General features: G+C 49.6%; 11 protein-coding genes across 11 annotated transcripts; 7 read left to right on the forward strand and 4 right to left on the reverse strand.

Annotated features, from left to right (window-relative positions):
• Positions 1 to 926: 926 nt before the first annotated feature.
• On the forward strand, positions 927 to 2,243 carry CTAM01_08282 (uncharacterized protein; the record flags this gene model as incomplete). Its single annotated transcript, XM_060524303.1, has 4 exons — positions 927 to 1,010; positions 1,145 to 1,824; positions 1,877 to 2,052; positions 2,110 to 2,243. The coding sequence occupies 4 exons, from the start codon at positions 927 to 929 to the stop codon at positions 2,241 to 2,243; spliced, it is 1,074 nt and encodes a 357-aa protein (XP_060381146.1).
• A 182-nt stretch (positions 2,244 to 2,425) lies between these two features.
• Positions 2,426 to 2,780, reverse strand: CTAM01_08283 (uncharacterized protein; the record flags this gene model as incomplete). Its single annotated transcript, XM_060524304.1, has 3 exons — positions 2,426 to 2,502; positions 2,565 to 2,628; positions 2,682 to 2,780. The coding sequence occupies 3 exons, from the start codon at positions 2,778 to 2,780 to the stop codon at positions 2,426 to 2,428; spliced, it is 240 nt and encodes a 79-aa protein (XP_060381147.1).
• A 2,621-nt stretch (positions 2,781 to 5,401) lies between these two features.
• CTAM01_08284 (uncharacterized protein) lies at positions 5,402 to 5,935 on the forward strand (the record flags this gene model as incomplete). The annotated part of the gene is made up of 1 exon (XM_060524305.1): positions 5,402 to 5,935. The coding sequence occupies one exon, from the start codon at positions 5,402 to 5,404 to the stop codon at positions 5,933 to 5,935; it is 534 nt and encodes a 177-aa protein (XP_060381148.1).
• A 2,051-nt stretch (positions 5,936 to 7,986) lies between these two features.
• CTAM01_08285 (uncharacterized protein) lies at positions 7,987 to 8,232 on the forward strand (the record flags this gene model as incomplete). Its single annotated transcript, XM_060524306.1, has 1 exon — positions 7,987 to 8,232. The coding sequence occupies one exon, from the start codon at positions 7,987 to 7,989 to the stop codon at positions 8,230 to 8,232; it is 246 nt and encodes an 81-aa protein (XP_060381149.1).
• A 543-nt stretch (positions 8,233 to 8,775) lies between these two features.
• On the reverse strand, positions 8,776 to 9,977 carry CTAM01_08286 (uncharacterized protein; the record flags this gene model as incomplete). Its single annotated transcript, XM_060524307.1, has 4 exons — positions 8,776 to 8,879; positions 8,933 to 9,475; positions 9,613 to 9,736; positions 9,795 to 9,977. 4 exons carry the CDS (start codon positions 9,975 to 9,977, stop codon positions 8,776 to 8,778), a joined length of 954 nt encoding a protein of 317 aa, XP_060381150.1.
• A 1,665-nt stretch (positions 9,978 to 11,642) lies between these two features.
• CTAM01_08287 (uncharacterized protein) lies at positions 11,643 to 12,592 on the forward strand (the record flags this gene model as incomplete). Its single annotated transcript, XM_060524308.1, has 3 exons — positions 11,643 to 11,912; positions 12,019 to 12,330; positions 12,413 to 12,592. 3 exons carry the CDS (start codon positions 11,643 to 11,645, stop codon positions 12,590 to 12,592), a joined length of 762 nt encoding a protein of 253 aa, XP_060381151.1.
• A 520-nt stretch (positions 12,593 to 13,112) lies between these two features.
• CTAM01_08288 (uncharacterized protein) lies at positions 13,113 to 13,910 on the reverse strand (the record flags this gene model as incomplete). Its single annotated transcript, XM_060524309.1, has 2 exons — positions 13,113 to 13,479; positions 13,555 to 13,910. 2 exons carry the CDS (start codon positions 13,908 to 13,910, stop codon positions 13,113 to 13,115), a joined length of 723 nt encoding a protein of 240 aa, XP_060381152.1.
• A 2,142-nt stretch (positions 13,911 to 16,052) lies between these two features.
• On the forward strand, positions 16,053 to 16,298 carry CTAM01_08289 (uncharacterized protein; the record flags this gene model as incomplete). The annotated part of the gene is made up of 1 exon (XM_060524310.1): positions 16,053 to 16,298. One exon carries the CDS (start codon positions 16,053 to 16,055, stop codon positions 16,296 to 16,298), a length of 246 nt encoding a protein of 81 aa, XP_060381153.1.
• Positions 16,299 to 17,285: 987 nt separating this feature from the next.
• Positions 17,286 to 18,139, forward strand: CTAM01_08290 (glycosyl hydrolase family 61; the record flags this gene model as incomplete). The annotated part of the gene is made up of 3 exons (XM_060524311.1): positions 17,286 to 17,912; positions 17,986 to 18,016; positions 18,084 to 18,139. The coding sequence occupies 3 exons, from the start codon at positions 17,286 to 17,288 to the stop codon at positions 18,137 to 18,139; spliced, it is 714 nt and encodes a 237-aa protein (XP_060381154.1).
• A 619-nt stretch (positions 18,140 to 18,758) lies between these two features.
• On the forward strand, positions 18,759 to 20,237 carry CTAM01_08291 (uncharacterized protein; the record flags this gene model as incomplete). Its single annotated transcript, XM_060524312.1, has 1 exon — positions 18,759 to 20,237. One exon carries the CDS (start codon positions 18,759 to 18,761, stop codon positions 20,235 to 20,237), a length of 1,479 nt encoding a protein of 492 aa, XP_060381155.1.
• A 261-nt stretch (positions 20,238 to 20,498) lies between these two features.
• CTAM01_08292 (uncharacterized protein) lies at positions 20,499 to 22,239 on the reverse strand (the record flags this gene model as incomplete). The annotated part of the gene is made up of 2 exons (XM_060524313.1): positions 20,499 to 21,706; positions 21,783 to 22,239. 2 exons carry the CDS (start codon positions 22,237 to 22,239, stop codon positions 20,499 to 20,501), a joined length of 1,665 nt encoding a protein of 554 aa, XP_060381156.1.
• Positions 22,240 to 22,530: the final 291 nt, after the last annotated feature.

Consider the following 22,530-nt stretch of genomic DNA (forward strand, 5'->3'; position numbering starts at 1 on the left):
TTACGTAGCGATGTTAGTGGATAGGCCAGGAGCGGCTAAAGATACCCTTGATTTCGAGCACAGCGAGGAAGTAACAGGGAAAGACTTATCATAATGATGGATTGTTTCTAGGAATTTGATATTGAAGGGTGCCTAACTCATCATCCAGAATGATAAACCTCAGGGTAACAACGGATCTCAAGCCTGGATCTTACACCTGATCGTGACTGTTGTCCCCCAATCGTCGACTTGGCATCGTTTCTCCTCGCACCCGGTTGTAGTTTCAATTCCAGACTTGATAGTTCCTTGCGGGCGCGCCACAATCGACCTTATAGGCAGAGAGATGAAGTGAGGTCCTGAAGTTATTTAAGGTCTCGTGCAGTGCTTGAGTTCAAATTTACCCAAGTTGTTGCACCTCAAGCGTCGCTTTAAGGCCGGCATGGTTAGCAAGGATCCCGCTCCACATTGGGTGGTAAGGTGAATCAAATAAGGAAACTTATGCTAGCTATGATGATATATGGACATGCATCCATAAAGCACGCATCAGTCGGATATCGTATTCCTCACGACGTGCCTAGTCTCCCAGCAAGACCTCAAACAAGAAAGAATCCCTGATGGCAGCCACTAAGCACGTGGCCTGACAGTGCGGGGCATTGGGAAGCGCTCAATGCAGTTGGTGATCATACGACGACCCGACTGACATTATTTCCGCAGTGATACCGACACACTTTCGGTACCGGGAACTTTGGGACGACAAAGTAACGCCACAAGAGGAGAAAGCACAGTACGTCGTCACTTACCGGGCTTCCGTTCGTCCAGCCTCCAACTACATAAGTGCGACTCTCCATCTTCAAGCTTCCGCTTCATGTTCCCACCCATCACTTTGACTACCATAAGTAATAATTCTTTCCGAACAAAACTCGATAGCAACACTTACACCTACCACCATGAGAGCTGCAAGATATTACGGCAAGGAAGATATCAGGATCGAACAGGTTCCAGAGCCACCATGTGGCCCTAATCAGATCAAAGTGAAATTTCCCCAGTGTATCCTCCTAAGTACATAGTCCGCCCGGCATCTACCCCGCGCGGGGAAGATGGAGGGACTGTAACATTACTTTTGGAGTTCAGACTTGACACTGACACGGACTTCACCTTTCTCCAGATTGCCCCGGCATTCGTCGGTATCTGCGGGACTGATCTCCATGAATACCTCGGCGGCCCTAACTTCTGCCCCGCCTCGAGACATCCGGTCACAGGCGACCAGATCCCCGTGACGCTCGGCCATGAATTCTCTGGCATCATCAAGGAGATAGGCTCAGAAGTCAAGCAGGAGCATTTCAAAATCGGCCTCCCTTGCGCCGTGCAGCCTACGATCTACTGCGGTAAGTGTGCTGCTTGCAAGGCTGGTGCCGAGAATGCGTGCCACACAGGCGGATTCATCGGACTGAGCGGCTGGGGTGGTGGCCTGAGCGAGGCGGTGTCGGTGCCCGCGGATCAGGTCTTCCCTTTGCCCGAGGGCATTCCTCTCGAGCTGGGCGCCTTGGTGGAGCCGCTTTCGGTAGCTTGGCATGCCGTCTCTGCCACTACCGTCACGTCAGAATCCAATGTTTTGGTGATGGGAGGCGGTCCGATCGGGCTGGCCGCTGTACTGTGTTTGAAGGCGAAGGGGGTTTCGAATATCATGGTAGCGGAGATTGCCACCGCCAGGCAAAATTTCGCAAAGGAGTTTGGAGCAGCACACATCATTGATCCCAAGAGCCAAGATGTTATGGAGGAGGTGATGAAGATTACTGGTGGTATTGGCGCTGATGTCACACTTGACTGCGCAGGTGTACCGGCTAGGTGTGTAGTCCGTCTATTTTTCTTGCAGTTCTTTTGCTAACACTTGGAATAGTGTCAAAGCTGCGTGCATGGCCGTCAAGACACGCGGCACGGTCATCAATGTTGCGATCTGGGAGAAGGAAATTCCCTTCAACCCAAATTGGGTAACGTGGAGAGAAAGCTCGTATAAGTCTGTACTTGGATATCAGAAGAAGGATTATCAGGCCGTGATTGAGAACTTGAAAACAGGTAAGGAGTCTCGAATATTCCGTTTACACGAACCGCTACTTACTTATAGGTCGTTAGGAGCCCTCAAGCCTGCCTCCATGATCACGAGGAAGATTCCTTTGGACGATCTTGTAGAACATGGTATCAAGGCATTGATCACGGATAAGGACAACCAAGTCAAGGTTTTGGTTGATGTTGGTGCTTCTCTATGAGATATGATGACACGGCGTTGTGAGCTGAGTTTGTAGGAAGAGCCATCAGACGGTCCGCCTTGAATGGGACAGGCCTCGAAGGAGGGAATTTCAACAATGTATTTTTGCTATGCTTGTACTACGTATTTGTATCGTATGAATCGATGAAAACCAAATCCATGTTATGGGTCCTACTCGGGTCTCTATTTCTTGCAGAAACAGCCACACTTGCCTTCAGCCTCGTTCACACTCTGAAGCACAAAACCAGCTCCGCACTTTCCTTCATGTCAGCACATGTTACGCGACAACTTTACTGTGCATCTTCTCAGGTGAGCAAATCACTTACCTCACGCGGACAAGCCGTCGTGCAAACTCCCTCGATGCCTCTGCACGCAGCGTTTGAGAGCTGTCGGGAATGTTAGAAAGTTGAATCATTTTCTAGGGTACCCATAAGCTTACGTTATTGTTGGCAAAGGCTCTGCAGTAGGACTTCTGGGCAGCTGCCTGACCAACAAGAGCCATGGAAAGAATCACTGAGAGAATGGTTGGCAATTGCATTTTGAACTAAGGTTTCGCGGGGTATGATGCTGTCGAGTATCTGTTAAGAAGAGACGTAATGTGACTTGAAGATGTGAAAAATATCAAAGTTCTCTGGTTCAGTAATTCGAGAAATTGGACCGCATTTATAGAAGTCCGTGCTAAATTCGAATTATAGTCGGCACAAACTCTGGTCATTTGGTGCGTCAGCGGCTGCGGCGTATGAGGAAGTTCGATGTAGATTGCATTCTCGAACCTTGAACGGCATTCTTCTCAAGCATCAGGGGCTGAACCCAAGAGTTTCTGGCTTTTAGAGTTTGTAAAGGGGTGCACCGAAGAAGCGAGTGGAACCACTCAACCCCTAAATATTTGTCAAGTTGATGACCTGAACATGCCCTGCTCCTGGCGCGACTCAGGAGCAGCGCGTGACTTCAGGTTTCCCCCTAGGTTTTTCCGCAGTCAAGAGCTCCTCAAGTGCTTCCACGAACACAACCCGAATTTGAACTGTTGCCTCATCGATGAGCTATCAAACTGATGTTTTCCGCCCCTTGACGTTGAAGATGCGATGTAAAGTAGTAGAAAACTTAGGCAACTCCATCTGTCCGAACTGGAGAGCATTGGCTTACGTGACTTGCATATCACTCTTCTACAATTCTTCTTCCACAATTCTCACAAATAAAGAGGAAGGGGGACAACATAGCGATCCGATAATGCTACGGGTTGCAGCCCATGAAGACCAGTGTTCCTACTGTCTATCGCCCATGTGTTCAACAGATCATCAGAAAGAGCTGAAACAAAGAACTCTCGCCAGAGAATGTCATCTTCATCTCTGTCTCATTCACTAGAGGGGCTAATATCTCGATGCCGAGGTCTGTGGACAACAAACCTTGTGATGAGGATTTGTCCGAGGAAACAAGTTCTTTGCGCGATATGCACCCCATAGTATCTCCGATGACAGTCGAGCGCCCATTTGTAGGAATACGCTATCATTGTTTGCTCCCACCGCAGTGGATAGGATCCTTATCTCCAACATATTTGCGGAAAAAGATGAAAAACTATTGAATGGCCGTTGTCACATCATTCCATTCCGCTTCCAATTCTTCTTGTTCCGGCCTGACACATCTCTTCTGCTGTTTTTGACAATCCTCGAGGGCAGTGTACCAGTCTTCAAGTTAGTCTTGGAAGATTGTAGATACGCCTCAAAAACGATACCTAATACTGAACTCCCGCCAAATCGCCCTGCCGCGACGTAATCCGCCGTGATGAAGTGGGTTTAGAAAGTCGTCGACTACGCGCAAGTCCAGGCCGACATCTCTTCAGGACACCCAACACAATTGAACACGTCATTCTACTCCGATATTGACGCCCCCGATCTGCGAAAATCATCCAACTCGCCTTGCTCAGATAAAAGATGGTTAACACTTATCCTCCAATCGCGCGACCTGTCGCCTTCCGCAGTACAGCAAGTCTCACTCACTGATTCACAAACACGACTCTTGCTCTAAGCATGCAATGCTTCATTTCAGATCGGCCGTGTTAACCTAACACTTGCGGAACACTTGGCCGACGAGATAGCTCCCGCTTTCTCTCATCTCCGTTTCTTGCCTGGAGGCTTATTCGTCCGCCTTGATGACTGTTCGCCCAAAGCTGGAGCCCAAATCATTCCAGACAGAAAGTTCTTACATACCATCGACAAGTTTATTCTTCGCATTGTCATCTCCGGCCATTTCCAAGCTGCTCTCGAGGTATGCGAAAAAAGTCAGAGGTCGATCGAGCTTTTCTTCTTGCCATTCGATATACGAATGACAGCTGAGCGGGAGGACCGGGGTTTCTGCCGACCAAAGAATGTAGGATCACGGCAACCAGTCAGTATCATTGGCACAAGCCATGGAAGTTTTCCAAACGCTCTGGCCTCGAACAAGTCCAGCATATTGAGATCATTTATGAAGGATCACGGATCATCAGAGATTCCATCATAGAAATATTGGAACTAAAGGATCCCATGGACAGTCTACTTAAAGACCAGTGATTGTCATTTGATGTTCTTTATGATGAGACTACTCGGAGAATTGAATTGGTTAAGCTTAACTCATTTGGAAGCAGAAGTCCGTGTGGATCTTGCCTATTTCAATGGGTTCGCGATGGGAAGATTCTCTATGGTGAGCCCGACAAGGATGTTGTTGAGTTCTGAATACACAATGATGGTAAAATACTTAGTTCAACATGAATTGTCTCAACGAAAGGTGACTTGGTTTAAATATGAGGCGGTTTAGATACCCACGAGACATTTCTCAACTTGAATCTCACATAGTATCCATACTCATGACATGGGATATCGCTGTTGTACAAGTTTCATCCTATATCTACGATAGAAAGAATTAGGGCCTGACCTGGGGCGATAGTTACGGTCTCCAGGTTTTGTATTTCTAGCAGTACAACAAATCAAGAATCGTTGTTTGATCGAAGTGCTGAGCCACAATCGTGTCTCAAGAAGCTGGGAGATTGTACCAAATGATACCCGTCGAACGTGAGAAGTTCTCTGGGAAAGTGGTCGACTCGCTGGGAAGCCTCGCAATCATCGTCAATTTAATAGAGAATGCGACCAAGGCTATCCCGATGCCGTCTCTTTCTCGCAGGACCAGATGTTCATTATCCGGACCCAGGAACTTGAAGCTGAAACCACCGAACTCAAGAAGGATCTCGGCCTGAGCGAGTTTGCCGTTCCCATTATCAAGCTCAAAGAGCGAGGCAAAACAGAAGGGGCTTTGAAGTGTCTCGACGAATTTCTTGTTGCTAAGGCAGGTGCTAATATGATCGACCTGTACAGTGATATATGGGATGACTGCGGGTCCTACTTTGGCGAGCAGCACGAAGACGCCAAGGTCAAAGGGAAGATGGATTGGATACCTCTACCAATCGAAGCGCCCAAGACTAGGGAGGAGGCCATTAGGCTCCGCCGAATTTGGGCAGAGGAGAACGCTAAAGACCCGACTGAGCCTATGAAGCTCTATGATATCATTCGGAGCAACAAGGATGCTACTGAACTAGACAAGACCGGATTCTATCTCTCGATTCCAGTCGACTCGCTTGCGTTTGAAACCTTCACGAAGCTCTTTGGGAACTCCAAACCCGGGAAGCGGATCATATGGGAAGATTTAGAGTACTCGCTGGAATGAATCGGGTTCTCGTCGAGGTCTATATACGGGATCTGTACTTCCTTCACTGCAGACGAGGCAACTGCAGAGCTGCCGCTTACTATCAAACACCCCTACAAGTCGGAAATCTCTGTTCGAACGCCTGTAATACTTGCCCGGAGATTGCTAAAGGCTTACGGGTGGAATGCGAGCGCATTTCAGTTGGTTTGATGTATAAGTGGCTCTTTAGGTATCATTATATTACAGATTGAACTATGTCAGAATACATTCGACAAGTCAACTTCGGTTAGGGGTCGTAAAACATCGTGAAAATAGAGTTGCGTCTTCTCTATAGCTTTGTGAATATTTAGCAGCTGTTCCTTCGGTATTTCCCGTATCACGATGGTTTAGGATTCTCTTTCATTCCATGCGTAACACCGCTGCTTTTGGATCAGCTTCGCTTAGGCTATAACTACAATACTCTCAGCTGTTTGTAAGCCCATGGTATTCGACACTGTTCAGCTTGAATGATACGCCGTGGCCCGAGTCCCATAGTGTTTCAATGAGACTCGTGACGGGGCAGGTGATAGCTATGCACGCATCCGCAGAATTTCGTATTAACTTGGTGTAAGATGTCACCATGTCATTTTGCACTGCTTACGTGTGGAGCTTGCTATCTCAACGCCACATAAGTTGATTTATGTTTGAAACAGTATCACTCGACACCAGCATGAATCAAAAACCAAACCGGGTTCTCTGCAAACCCTGGCCTAGGTAATTTTACTCCCGTGTGTTGACTTCCGCTGTCAGGCAATCTCCCCATTCCCCGGCCAAATTCATCTATCCCACCATTGGTGTCGCACAAGTTGTCAAGAACCTACTCGATTCGACACTCATCATGTCCTCAATCAACTTGACGAAGCTAGCTGGGGTGACTGACGCCGCGGCTGGAGATAATAACCTCAACTAACCCTGCACATCGTGGGTACTGAGCCAACTTCACTACGCCCCCAAAGTTGACCTTTCTGTCTAATTAAGGTACTCGAGCAATCGTTCGCCGAAGGTCATGAGCGTGTGAAGCCCAACCCTGCATCAGGCACAGAAGCCGACACCCAAACTCAAATGACTTGGAACATGACCGGGCTGCGTTTCCTATCCAAGCACATACGACCATACCCACTGGAAAATTCGGGATCCCGTCCGCTCTCCCATAGACAAGCCAATGAGGGCCGGATTAGTAGTTGAGTCGGTGACGATCAGCGAATACCTGGTGTTGTATGTTTTTGGATTTTGTCCCACTGGTTTCTTTGTATGGCACTTATTTACCTGCCCACCGTAGCCCGCGATTGCAAGTGTTCGAATGGGCGACGCATGGTTTATTGGTTTTAATTATGGATAAGAGATCTTTTTGCTCTTAGTTTTTAGAGAAAGAGGTAAAGGTGTATGAAGGTGATAGTGGATCCTCCAGTAACCATAATCGACTGATGGAGCCACCGTGCATTCTATTCTTCGCCTATTCTAGCTAGTTCGGGAAAGAGGATTCCGATGACTGCCCATTTTCGAGTTAAAGTTCAAATCTTTCCGATTCCTGTTTAAACGGACGTTTTCTTGTCTGTTTCCATTTCTAATGGATGGCTTTGCCAGGTGAAAGACAAGGTGGTGGACACCTCTCTGAGGTTTCGCAACACGAATACACTACAGGAACTCAACTTAGATTGTGACACTCACATCGCAGGATCGGTCACACCGATAAGAACCCCGCGCTCTCCACAGACGCCAGTCCCAGCGAGTTCAACTGTATAAGAATGTTGTTCCCAGAATCTCAGTTTATGGTGGTTATGAAGCCATTTAGACTTGAAGAGCCCTTTCCAACATAGCACCGCTCATCAAAAGAAGCATATCACACAAGATCCAGTTGACGGTATATTCAGTCTCAATCCCAAATATACCCTAATCATATGGGCTTGTAGCTAACATATCCAGCAACACATATTCATGCATCATGAAGCCATCAGTCGTCTTCTCAGTTCTAGCCTTGGTTCTGGCCAGTTAAGCTTGTGATACGTACAAGTACTGTCACTGCACCAACGCTGATGGAACACCAAATAGCGACGCCACGCTTACCGTATGTGGTAACGACCCATATATTTACGACAACGGATATGCCGAGTGTAACCACTACGATAACTACTTCTGGGTCGTCAAAGCCATCAACAATTGCGATTTTAGAAAAGCATGCAACAAGAATGGCGCACCTGGAGACTCTAGTTGTAGAGCTAGGGTTGGAGTTTTCAGCGCATAGGATGGTACTTGGTCCTCCATCCCACGATGGCGCTTGAGCTCTATGGTAGTGCAGCCAAGAACCACAGCCGAATTTCCAAGAGCCCTCGAGATATGCAGCTTGATGATCTTCGTTCTTACCCAATTGTTCTTGAGAAATTGACGAGGAACTCATATGGTGTGAATGAACATGGGTTTCATACTTTGTTTGCATTGCTTTCTACGTAAGATTTATCATGCGTTCCCCATTCACTTAGACGCAATTTTGTTTATTCATTAGGTCGAATTACAATCGGTTACTAGAAGAAAACATTACTTTCGAAATAACGCATATTCACATGTTTCATTGCTAGACACACTACGTGTTGTCCATCCCTCTTCGCAGGAGATGGCTGACCAAAAGTCGAATTTAAGACTGAAGAGATTTTGTCTCTGCTTCTATCTCTAATTGCCTCAAAGAACCATTCAAGTTCTCTTCCGTCTCATGATAATGATGGTGATGATGATGGTAGTGGTGGTGATAATGATGGTGGTGGTGTACAACTTGTTGTGGTGGTTCTACATCTATAGGAGGACCCGTCGGCTGACTTGGCAGGTTGCCATCAGAGAAGGCGTAGAGGTACTGAGATGGGGATATCCTTGAGCAGATTGGATCTGGTGAGAGAGCTGGGGTCTCCAAAGTGATATTTGGAACCGAGAACGATGTCTCTAAGTTGCGCACTGCAGAAGACTGATTTGTTTGCGGTATCTCTGTATCAAGTTTGTTCGATCTCCATTCTTTAGGAGTGCTGTTGTGACTGTTTGAGGTGGGTTCCCTCAGAGACTGGTGCAGCGGCTCGGATAGGTGGCCAAGATCCAAGCTTGGCGGAAGATTTGAGCTGAGTTGGGACTGGTGTAGGATTGAATTGTAAGACACTGCATCGCCGACGAAGCGAAAGTCGTCCGTATCTAGCCCGGTGCTCATTTCCACCATAGATGTGACTATACCATTGATATCGATGACGTTTCTGATGTCGGCATCAGCTTCAGTTGCTACTAGGAGCGAGTTTGAGGAGGGTTCGGGTGCATCAAATGCCGTGGCATCGCCACGCTTCCTTGTGGCAGGCGACCGTGGGGAGGGTGTTCCTGTAGTCAGAGGCCTTTTGGATGTTTTTGAAAGTGCTCGCCATCTGTTACGACAGGTGAGAGGTGGCCGACCTGGCAGCTTTGCCGATAAAGCAGACCACCGGTGACCCAGCGTCCGAACACCTTCTCGTAGAACTTCATCTTCTTGTGGCGACCATCCACTAAGGCGGTCTTTGACTTTTGGACTCAAGATATCCATGTATCTTTTCGAACATTGGTCATCCTTCCTCCCAGGTATCAGGAGGGCTTCGCAAGCAAAGAGACCGGTATCAGTGAGTGAGATAATACATGGGTATCACAGGATTCTAGCATACCGATGTCGTGCCATGCAGGGCCCATTCGAGCATAAGCCGACAAGAGAATCTGATCTTCTTCAGCTGTCCACCGACCCTTTTTGATGGACGGATCAAGAGAATGAAACCATCGCTTCCGACAGTCCTTGTGGTCTGTCAGCCCTCATAGCCATTTTGCCTCTGGAAGGTGGAGTGGGTGTAACCTTGGCAGTGCGGTCTTGAAGTGCAGTGGCAATATCTTTCCAATGCCCCTGGGGACCTCGTGCGTCTCCGTAGCGAGCAACGAGCGTCTTTAATGTCACATCTTCGTCAGGGCTCCAAATCTTGCGTGGTCGTGTGGTGGAGTTGGCACGCGGGGAGCATGGCGAGGAGTCTTCTACCGACATGAAAGCGATAGAAGAGATCTATCTTGTTGTTGGCGGTAACGGATTCTTTCTGGATCAGCGAGTCGCGTTAAGCGTAATAGTGATACTCCATGTAAAAGCCTGCTTCAGGTACAGGGTGGAGGAAGGATATCTCTGCACTACTCACCGCTGACCTCATTCGAGACCTGCCCATTTGCTCCCCGCAAAATCTGTGCATGGTAAGGCTCCAAGTTTCCCCGCATTCGAGGTGGGGGTTAGTGCAGTCGACGCAGGAGCCTCTGATCCGGGCCGGGTCACAGCGTTGCGCTACCGGGTTCCGGGCCCGTATATTTCCAACTGCGGGATGACACAGGCGGCTCTTACTTGGTGTACGAATCCGAGGTTCCTCGAGTGTTGAGTCACCTTTGGTGGGTGAAACTCCAAAAATTACCTCACTATCCTGTCTGCACTTGACTAGAAAGTGCATGATGAAGAGTGAAGGTCAGAAGGGAAATTCAATCTGGGTATAGCCTCTGAAGCATATGGCTCTCCGTACTATGAGAGGTGAAGACCCGTGAAGTTACATCTTTATTGCATCCGTTCGAGGCATGTCGTCTGTTGGTGCGTTCTCCCAAGCAACTCGTCCTGGGCGTAAGAACTAGGCATTCAACCGAAGTTCCGTTTGTGAGGTTCCTGCCAAGCGTGGTGAGGCGTCAAACTGAGGCACAGCCACGTCCATTGCTCCAGCTTCTGCATCCGGATATCTTGATGCTGGCAGATCAAGAACATCGCTGATGGGACGTGTATCATGATAGGTGGTGAGGCTTGAGGGAGAAGATCTGAAAAATCGGGAGTAGCATTCACTATCAATGAGGAAATCAAACAAAGTTCTACTTCATGTTATCCGCCCACCTTGAATGACGAGAGCCTACAACGTTGTGTTGCTTAGGTACATGCAGTGATCATTATCTGCGCTACATGTACGATGCTGAACCCAGTTGAAAGGTGAGTCCAAGTAATATCGTTTTGCTGCTGCTCTTTCCGATGGTGTATATCGAATGTCTCTCACCGAAAGTTGGAAAGGGCCATCTGTTGTCGGTTGTCTCCGAGTCCTACGCCAAGGTAGCGGTCCATGGCAGACAACCTCCTTGAGCCATGAGGTGTCACATTGAGCCTAAGGTACGTCCTTGCATGCGACTTATGTGCCCGACCAGAGAGGCTTCATATGCCCGTTTCCAGCCTACTGCCCACAAACCGCATCAATCCCGCTTGCCTTCCTAACGGTTACGTACCTGAAGAGGCCAGGATGGAAATCCTACGAAGGTGTGCGGGCCAATGACAAGGCGTGAATCTTTCCTGTGATGATTGCAGGGGGGCCTTGAGCTAACTGTATCTGACGGATGTGCCTCATGAGAGGCGCTGCCTTGCTGGGATGCTGCAGAAAAGTGGACGTTTGTTGGTTCGAGTGGGCGTGAGAATAGGGCTAGTTTCTATCAATTTGACGCCCCAAAACCTCAGAAGCCAAGAAGGAAAGAGGTGGTTTGCTCTGCTTGACACTGCTCATAACAAGTACTTAAGTGTTACAACGTCCGTCATGTTTGCGCTGAAATCCTGCCTTCGATCAGCTTCTTGACCTTACCTTTTCTATTCCAATTGAAAGTCGCTTGGTAGAATTCGATCCTAGTACAGAATCTCCGCAACTTCACCATGGGGACCAGTGGCTTTGTCTTCAAGCATGTCTTCTCCCTTTTGTTCAATATTCTGTTCCACCTTTACCAGGCTTTTTACATGTACATGCCTTGGAACGAGTCCTCAATGTCCAATGAAAATGGCACAGCCTTCTCAAACTCCTTCAGCGACATTGAAATAGCAAAGGCTGTTTTTGATACAGCTTATGGGACTGTATTGAGGCGAGAAGCGAAGGACATCCAATGGATGGACCTATACAAGTATGCTAGTACGCGCGATGTGATTGAAGTAAGTCTATCCCACATGCCGACTAAAAGAAACTCGGCAACTTCAGATAGAAGGTATATATACATTTCGTCTTGTACCTGTGACTTACCACCATTGAAACTTCCAGATTCGATTGCAAGAAGCAGGGTGGGAAGACGCCGGCGACAAATTGCAGCTAGCTTTCAACAGGTTTCATGACGAGATGGAGCCCCTCAACGAGACGCAGGCGACATGGGCCAACTTCGTCGAGGCGACCAATTTTACCTATGTTACATCTAAGTTCAAGCCATTTCTCGACGCATCGTTGGACACAGAAGAGGAGCGGGAACATGCTCGGATGGCGCTGTGCAAGATCTTCGGCGTTCGGGGTACTTTTAAGGTGACGCAAGAAACAAAAAAGATGTATGAGTCCAGGCGGGCCGTGATACAAAACGCCGAAGTAAGTTATCTATGTTCCTAGCGCCAAAGAGCTTAAGTGTCTCGTTGACGTTGCGAGAACGAATGCTGATTTATTGACGAAGGCAGCCTGGCTCAACACGGACCAAAAAACCCTCATCAAATTCGTCAGCAGGTTGGCGGTTCTGATTGACGATGAAGACGAAGATGAAAGATGGGCGGACTTGCACAAGATGGCAGGGACGGATGAGAATCTGAAAGAAGCGCTTGATGACCATCGTGATACGGTAAGAGACGAGCTTTGAATCGGGCGATGCCTCACCCAGATTGAAGGTTTCTGAATCTGGATACCGAACTACCATATCTTCAAGGCTTGAGGCAACTGTACATGTACCTTAACACTAGTTGGTCGAATTGACGTAGCAGAATGTGGGACACCGCACTCGTCGAAACCTACTTAGTCGCACTCAGCGTACTTTTCAAATCATTGACACATTCCTCCATGTTCAGCCACTTCAAACAAAGGAAACTCGGGCAGGGCATGTATACGAGCTGGTGCCAGGTGATTTTGGCCCATAATCCCACGCGATGACGAGGATAAGCTACGCAGAGCTTGGTTGAAAATTATGTAGTATAAAAGGCTACTAGAGAGGTAAGGTAGACCCAAAGAATATTCTTTCGTAATATTGCAAAATGACATGACCTGGCGAAGTGCCGTTTTCCCTCGATAATCCGGTAGTTGAAGAAGCAGAATCTTAAGTCGTAACATAATGGTTGCAGTCGCTGATCACAACCGGCAGCCTGAAATGGCAAGTTGGGGGGAATCTACCACATCATCACACTCGCGAGCAAGAACCCAACAATGAATGCTGCCCTTGAGTTACCTCCCAATCTAGGCGCCGCGTTCTCGTCCGTCTCGACAGCCACACCGGCGCTGTTAGTTTTTGTTGATCCGGATGAACCTGAGGTGGAGGCGCCCGGTGTGTAGTCTGCTGCAATACCGTCGATGGGGTGAGCGTAGGCTTGTGCGGGCGTTGTTGTCGCAACCCAGGCGATTGTGGTGGAGAGTTCCTCAGGGTTGTAGACGGTGACGGTAGCGGTCTGGCTGAGGTCGAAGTTGCTGTAACATGTGCCGCCGTAAGCCGGGCGATCGGCGTCGGCGGTCTTGGCGGGTGCAGCGAAGGTGAAGCCGCTGTCAGGTAGAATTAGCATCTTGGACATAACCTTGGCTATTCTTGGCTCAGATCGTAGGGCTAGGAGAACTTACGAAGCGCAGCAGGCAATGTATCCGCTTGACCAGGTGCTGCTCTCTGTGCTGTATCCGCTCGGGCAAACAAGAGGGCTCATGAAGGGTGCGATGGAGCTGGAGGCGGAGAGGGCGGATGAGTAGCCGTTAACCCATTGCGTGGGGTGGCAGGATGAGAGGGTCGAGTTGGGTAGAGGTACGGGCTCGTTAATCCAGATCTTCTCGAGGGCGCCGACCAACATGGTCAAGTGGTTCTCGGTACATTCTGCGGGCGGCGTGAAGGTCGTCGTGAGTGCCACCGTCGCGACGGGCACGGGAGTGCCGGTCGGTGCGGTGGTGACGGCAGGGGCGGCTACTTCGGCGGTTCGGACGGCCATTATGATGGACTTGATATAGATTTACAGAGGTAGTAATAGCTGTAAATTAGGTATAAAGAGCGGACGTTGAATAACGATTATGATAATCAACTGGATCGATGTTTGCTGATCTTAAACTTTACGAATAAGTCTAAGTTAAAAGAGTGGAAGTGGTGGGAAAGTTGTTGATCAAAAGAATGTGGTGGCCGGAAACTCGCAAAGAAGATACTACGCGCGCAACGGGGAAGGGAAGAGAGAAACGGAGGCAAATGGACCACTGGCGCAATGGTAAACACCCAGGAGTTTTATCGAAATTCTCGATGGGACTGCACAATGCAACCTCCCACGCGGTAAGTGGGTTCGCATGGCAAACAAATCAGGAGTTTTTGTCGAAATTCTTGGTTGCCAAACTGCGACCCTCCACCCGACCCAAGTGGGTTCGGGAAAGGGGCGCAGACTCGTCCGGCCGGCCCAGGCCAGACCTCTCGCAGTCTCTCTCTCTCTATCTCTCTTCTCGCTTCGAGGACTCGACTCGCCACTAAAGCAGGCATGCCGCCGAGAGGTGCATTTGGCACCCTCCAGTTAAAGCTGTTGGGGAACACAAAGAAAAATGCATGTGCTATCTCGTGTTCGTTGGTTTCTATCTTTACCTACCTACCTGATACTAGGTACGTAGCTAGGGCACGCCTCTCACCGGGCCGCAATTTGCTTTTTGTAGCGGTCTTAACTGAGACACAACCGTTGAATTAACCCGTTGTTGAATAGCCTTGGAAGTTTGGAAGGACTTGGAGCGGACAGTCGAAGACACCGCGCTGTGTTTTGTAATTCAGCTCGCTCGGTTTGGCTAAAGGTCCGATTCATTTCGATCGTCACGTCACAAACAGTGGATACCTTTGTCCCGGAGGCCCGCTCGGTTTTTCCCCCGGTGAGAGCTCCCGCGCACACCGCGGACTGGATTGTCGGATCTACACAATCCTCCCGTGACTCTCCTCGGCACTAAAGCTTGCACTGCCGCGAGCCCATTCTCGTTGGCAGCGGCTGCTTGGTTTCAGGCAGGATGATTGGTAGACTGCGAGGGCATTGACCTCCTCTTTTCGCGTGAGGCTCTACGGTCCAACGGTTCACCTTCAGTGAACCTGGTTTTATGGGGAGAAGCGGGGAGCAAATCTGCCAGGTATCCACAGGACTCGTGGCTCTTTTCGTGTGCAAACAATGTGAAGCTGGGAAGTTCTGCCTCGTCACTTCTCGAGGGGATGATGGTGATGGAAGTAGTCATGATCAAGACTCCATTTTCCCTTCTTAAGAGGCTCGATGCGGAGGCTCGGAAGAGTTGTTTCTAGGCGCTGCAAGATGCAACGCCTTGGTAAAGCTTCTTTGGATAAAGAGGTGCTCCACTATCCACGGTTAGGAAGTTGGGAATCTCACTTGGCTTGCCAAGACGACAATCTGAAGAAAAGGGGGAAGTGGTGTTACGTAACGCATGTCTAGTGCCAAGCTTGCAAGTAACGTGACCTAAAGCTGTTGGCATCGTATGAAGGGTGACATAATAGTTAAGTTCTCGTTCGCCGCCATGCATTGAATAATCTATTTGCCAACGCGGCCATCTCATGGACTGGTTTTGCTAGCAAAAGTCCATATTCATCTGGGCACAGATGCCGGGAGATCGGCCGAGAATTTCTGTCAAAAAAACAGTAATCATCGATCGTACTAACACCGCATCACCCAGTCAAAATACCCACCCTGCCAGGGCTTCGAGGACTCTTTGCGTGGTCTAGTGCAGGAACCAGCGAGTTAGTGGATCTACTAAGCAAGCCACCCGGGAAGGAAGAGTCGAAAAATTCCAGTTAGTGACGTTGATCGATCTAGCTTTTTCTTCCTTGTGGCTTGCCCTAGTGAGCATCAGACGATCGTTTTTGCATGGCAGCAAGATCAAATCCGGGCCTCAAAGATGACCTAAGCAACCTCTAAAACTTATGACTTCGGGTGACTGTATCGTTCTTTAATTGAGTCCGATCTGCGCGGATACCTTTACTGGGTAAAATTGATCTTATGCGTGCAATGAATACAAGTCGCATCGACTCTGCAATTGCAGGAATATTAAATAGTGCATGGCAAGGTAGCTTTTTCCTTTTCCTTCTCAATACGGCTACAGACGACTTCCTCATGCTATCTGCCCTCTCGAAGCTCCATAGGTTTGACGCCCGACGCTCGTGTTTCCTGTCGTCCACCTTTACCCTCATCCTGACAGTGAACTTGCTTTTCTCTCAATTGTCGACTCACCATGATCATTATTCAAAGACATGGAAGACCACGGCATGCCGAAACGTCAATGCGCATCCGTCGCGGAAACCGAAGAACAACACTTTTTCCGCAGAAGTAATTACGTGTTTAATCAATTTTAACATTTGAGAGCCCCTGTTCACATATGGCAAGGCTGAAGAGGCCCGGTATTGTGTGATAGATATGCATAGGTAGTTCGTGACCACGACATCTAATGTGGGTTTAATGTCGAGAGTCAACTGAAAATGCTAATTGCAGGAGCGGGTGCTTGCCGGAATATAAGTTCATAGGATAAGTGAGCAGAAATTGTTCCGATAATCTGGGGGCTTTGGTTTTAATGGTGACTGAGCCGGTCTGAAGTGAAGTTAGAGGTCATTTATTGATTCACGTCGCAAACGCGGCATTTTAGAAGAGCATGTAGAGTCTGTCGACGTCTCAAAATTTGCCTATCACATGTATCATTCATTCGTCGGGCTGGGTGGGAAATATCGATGCTATAGGGTAATCAATCGCTGCGCATGCCCTGCTGATTTAGGCAGTTGACTGTTGACAACGTCCTCTCAGACGATCTTCGCATGCATAAAGAGACGCAGAGCCGGGAGCCAGGTGAAGACATGTCACTTGCAGAGAAGGACGATTAGAGAAGCACAAATTAGAGTACCTCAATTAAATGAACGCCCAGAGCCTTGGGTCACGGCGAACGGGAATCTCGGTACCGGTTCCGACCAACATCGCTGTGGAATCCGGACCATCATCCTCCGTCGATCCACCCGGAGCCCTGGCTGATGATCCTCCCGACCTCATAAAGCCAGACGATTCGCCTATTTGTCGTAATGTAGCAACATCACGGCCGGTGTGTCGCCGGCATGGCAGTCTTGGCTTCTTGTCAGCTGGTCCAACTCGCCTTGAACGGGAAACCCTCCGAGAAGAAAAGAACACTCGCGATGTCAGCATTTGATGGATAAATGAAGGGAAGGAACTCCTATATATACCCCTCGAGTTCGTTGCTTCATCTCTACTTGACCACTGCCCTAATCAAGCCGAGCGCGTTTGAGCACATATTCATTCTTTCATCCAGCCATTTTCTGACCAAGAAACGCCTAACCCAAACCTGCAATGAAGGTTCTTATTCCTCTTCTGACGGCCAGTATGGCCAGTGCCCACACCATTTTCTCGTCACTCGAGGTGGGCGGCACGAACCAGGGCGTCGGCAACGGCGTTCGCGTTCCCTCCTACAATGGCCCTATCGAAGATGTTACCTCCAGCTCTCTCGCATGCAACGGCGCCCCGAACCCCACGACGCCTACTTCCAAGGTCATCACCGTTCAGGCCGGGCAGAACGTTACCGCTATCTGGCGTTACATGCTCAGCTCTACCGGCTCTGCGCCCGCGGATGTCATGGACAGCAGTCACAAGGGCCCGACCATCGCGTATCTGAAGAAGGTCAGCGACGCTACTACCGATTCGGGCGTCGGAGATGGCTGGTTCAAGATTCAGCAAGACGGCTACAGCGGTGGCGTTTGGGGAACCGAAAAGGTCATCAACGGCCAGGGACGCCACAGCATCAAGATTCCAGAGTGTATCGCTCCTGGCCAGTATCTCCTTCGCGCGGAAATGATTGCCCTGCACGGTGCTGGCAGCTACCCGGGTGCCCAGTTCTACATGGAATGTGCTCAGATCAACGTTGTTGGAGGCACTGGCACCAAGACTCCCTCGACTGTCAGCTTGCCTGGCGCGTACAAGGTTAGCAGTTGTGCTTCCAAATATTGAATTTCTCAACTCTCGAGTATGGTTACTAACTACTCATTATCTATAGGGTACCGACCCTGGAGTTACGATCAACATCTGTACGTCTTCCAGAATTTTCCCTTTGGCATCCATGAAGCACATTTTAGCTGACAAGGACGTTTCTAGATTGGCCCCCGGTTGAGTCCTACACGATTCCCGGCCCAAGCCTGTTCACTTGCTAGATACGCAGTCTTGGATGCACGAATGGCTTGAATGAGACTTTGGCTTGGTTGACATAGGCTACCTCAGTTTTGACTAGTTACTTCTACCTTTTCCTAGTGATGATGGCGGAAAGCCTACATCCTTTGATTCAGATAAGATGTCGGAAAACTCATTTACTCCTGATTGCTGTGAGACTATTGACAGATCAACTCCAGAAGAGAATAGAAAAATTGAATGACAGCGGTAGTAAACCTCTGCTCGGAATAATTCACTCGCCCATGGCAGTGATGTGTGTAAGGGGCATCCTTATCTCCATTTAGTTGACCGCAAGGTATCATGAAATGTAAGATGTCACAGTCAAAGTCATGAAATGATGATGAATGGACCCCCTACCGCCCCAACACCCCCTGTGTCTGTTGGATAACGGAGATACGACACAATATTGGTATTGCTTGGCCACCGTCTGCCTTATTTTCTTCAATAATCCACGGCAAGCACTTTCTTCCTGCAAAAATTCAACGACAAGTGTCCAAGGAACTCTTCCCAGCTTGAACTACCAAGCACACTTTTTTGTCCCCTAGCTTTGGAAAGCACAGTGGACTTGAGAACTTTGCCACACCCGGACCAACAGAAGCAAATATGTCCCACGAATATAGTCATACAAGTGGCATGTTGGGCGCTCGAACCGGACATAAAAGCTTACACTTACCCGTTGAGATTCTACTTCGAATAGCTCCTCATCTCGAATCCGGCTATGAATCTTCAGACCTAGCAGAATGGCAGAAGGGTCTGGAATTGATCGCCCGGAGAAATCTTTGGACTTTCTGTCTCGTTGGCCCAGCATGGCGGGCAGTTGGCCAGATGTTTCTGTTCCGACACTATAGGGCGACGAAAACTTTACCGCTGTTTCTCAGGTCTCTCGTTGAGTGCCCTGACCTTGGAGAACTTGTGGAATCTGTTTGTATAGACAGCTTCTCTTATGAAACCCTGCGTGGATATCAAGAAGCGACGATGCTACTGAAAAAAAGAAGCAAACAGCTTGGAATTGAGTTTCCCCGCGATGAGGATACGACGAATCTGCCAGAGTGGATTGTCACAGGCAACGAAGTCCAGTCATTCTTGGCGACTATGTTGCTGGCACACACGACTCGGGCGAAGCACGTAAAGCTGCCAGTACAATGGTCGGGTGAAGTTTTAAAGAACCTCGTGGTTGCTGAGAGCTTATCAACAGTTACATCGCCACAAAACCCACGCACCCGATTCAAAAATCTAGTACACTTGACCCTTGGCAAACCGGATTCTCTAGGAGGAGGAGGGCCGGAGTTCCTCCACGACACCATTGAATACTCGTGCGCGCTTCAACTCGCGCCAAACCTGACCTCTCTCGCTCTCTTCGACTTCATTCCAATCAAGTCTCCTCTAGGCCTCAGTCTTGATAATCTGTTCGCAAACCTTACGAGTCTAAAAATTGGTGGAAGCCCGCGTAGCACACAATCGTTCGTGGACCACTATAAGTCGATTTGCAGGGTCTGCAGAATTCTGGAAGAGATTCAGATTATCATGCCGCAGCACCCCAGCCGGAGAGCTAGTTTGCTAGAATCATTACAGCCTTTCGCACCTACTCTCAAACGGCTACGACTGAGCATTGATATAGGTACTATGTCTATTGAGCATCCATCGTGGGAGTGGGACGGCCTGGATTTGTTGCAACAACTCACCCGTCTGGATACTTTGCGATTAGATTTCAACCGCGCCCTCTGTCGCGACCATTCCACGCCCTTTCCACGCGAGGCCGTCCGAACAGGGGCGTTTTTCGATTCATTGCCGATTTCACTGCGTACTTTATTTTTGCCAGGGTGCAACTGGGCCATTAGAAGTCCGATGGACCACACGATTCGACGTGAGTACCACACAATAGAGCGATTGATTACAAGGATACGACGTGGTGATCTTCCGGAATTCCGAACCCTGCACATCGCTTGCAACCGTCGAGCTCCATCCCCTTTCTTCGGACAACTTGAGGATTTGGGAGTCGAAGTTGTTCATTACAATCATCATGCGACATTGTGTGGTGGTGACCTTGCAGCTCTGGATGTTGAGAATTGGAAACTACTCTAGGCAGGAGAATAGGGAGATAAGGGCCAATGGCTTAGAGGCAATTAATATGTCTGACAATGCATTGCGAAGGAATTTGGTTCATGCATAAGCCAGGTATTCCAATCATCAGATTGGTGAATCCCATTTCCTCTTCTAAGTCTTGACATGCACTTGTGAATTAGACACAATGCTTTTGACTGTAGCGTGGCAAGGGGACCATTGATCATGAACGGCAAACATTATGCAAATTCTTCACGACTTTGATTCTTGTGCATGCAACGTCTACGCAGCTAAGCCTACCCGGTCAAAGTCCGGTGCCCAAGCACTTCCCACGCCCGAAATGCTAATGGTGTTGGCGCCGCCGGCGGTGAAACCTGTCAACTCAACTGCGTATCCCTTGAAAACATCTGCGGACCAGTTGTACCCGCTGAGAGGAAAGCTGACCGTCTGCCCGGCGCCCCCGTTGACACTGATGGACGCCAGCCTCTCGTTGTTGCTGCCTCCCAGGTACCCGACGTCACCGTTGATGTAGTCGAACAGGACGGTCTGCGTGCCGGCCTTTGATGTCGAGACGTTGGACAGCACAACGCGGCCGTTGGAGGAGCCGCCGAGGTTGCCGACCTTGTTAGAGGACGTGCAGCCGGAGCAGGACTGCAGGTTCGCGCCGGATGACAGCGAGCCGGTGGCGACGGAGACGTAGTTGTACTTCGCGCCGGCGGCGGTTGAGCGCTGGATGTTGGAGAGACGAAGTGCGAGGGAACCGTGAGCGTTGACTTGCGCAGAGTAGCTGTTGGCGTTGGTGACCGACTTTGACGTCCAGAGGTCCTTGACCGTGGCGGAGGTGATGCCGAGATCGGCGAGCTGGACAGTCAGCGTGCGGGCCGCATTGCTCAGGTCGACGACAAGGACGGCGACATCTCCGTTGGCGAGGTCACCGGCCCAGAGGTCGCGATTTCCTGTCCAGCGCTGAACTAGCTTGATGGGCTTGACGGCTGAGTCCTGGTTGATGGCGATAAGATCCTTGTTTTGCAAGACGGCAACGGCCTGATCAGAGAGAGCGGCAAGATTGGTGGAGATCATGAGCGCAGACTTGAGCATGGCCCAGGACGCAAAGTGAGTGGCTTGCTCGTCAAAAGTCATGCCAGTGTTGCCGACTTCGAGAAGGTCAGCATCAGCGATGTTGCCCGGCCCGACGATGCCGGACTTGACAATGTGAATAGCTTGGTTGTAGATTCGGTAAACGTTGCTCCAGCCCGTGGCAATGTCGTCTGACAGTCGGAACGAGGTCGAGATGCCCTTCGCCCATTGTGCGGGCCCTTGGAGGCCGCTGGAAGCCGAATAGGGGGTTCCCCATTGGCAGATCAGCATGCCCGGAATGCCGACTCGTTGAAGTTCTTTCCACATGACGGTGAAACGCGATACAAAATCGGTTCGCGGGTCTTTGGGCGCATTCTGCGATGAGTTGGGACCGTCCACATAGCAGTTGTCATCTGAGAGCAGATCATAGTCAGCGCATGCCGCGTAGCACTAGAGGCAAACTCGACAATTATATCTTGTATAACTCACACTTAAGATACTCTGTGTTGAGTGTCTTGAAAAAGTCGGCGTCGGCGGCTTCGTGGCCGAGTGAGCCCGCGACAGGACTCGGGACCTGGGTGTCACACATGCGCACGCCGGCATCAGAGTACATGGTCCATTTCATGCCTTTGGACCTCGCGAGATCGCTCAAGGGCTTGAGCCCCTGAGGAAACGCGGTGGCATCGATCTTCAACGCGCCCGATGTAGCATTTCGCTGGCCGTCTCTGGATGCCCAACCGCAGTCGACCTGGAAGTACTTGTAGCCCGCGGTGACGAAGCCTCGGTCAGCCATAGAATTGATGGCGGCTGTGATACCGGCATTGGTCGGGCTGCAGGCGACCTGGTTGTACGAATTCCATCCCATGACGGGCGTCGACTGGAAAGACTGACTCGCGGCCAGAGAGGCGCCCCCGAGGCCGAGGAGGAGGAAGCTTGAGATGCCCATGATGAATGTGGAACAAGAGACTCAGACGCCCTAGCTTTGAAGACGTGCAGCGCTCGGATCTTGAAGCGATTCGATGTTAGACATTCCAATCGTCGCCTTAAATACTTTCAAGAGTCGCGAAGTCCAAAATACGGCGGCAACTCAACCGCACGATGATAGACTTGCGCGCCAATAGAGACGATGGTGGCTAGGACGCTTCAAGTTAGCGAAGCCGGCAGACTGTCGCTTTTAAGAGAGGACCTGCCGCATGGGATCTGCAATGAAACATCGTATTCATGGCGTTGGCCGGGG

The sequence above is a fragment of the Colletotrichum tamarilloi genome (genome assembly GCF_030869305.1).
Source record: "Colletotrichum tamarilloi strain Tom-12 chromosome Unknown Scaffold_28.1, whole genome shotgun sequence".
Taxonomy (NCBI): Eukaryota; Fungi; Ascomycota; class Sordariomycetes; order Glomerellales; family Glomerellaceae; genus Colletotrichum; species Colletotrichum tamarilloi.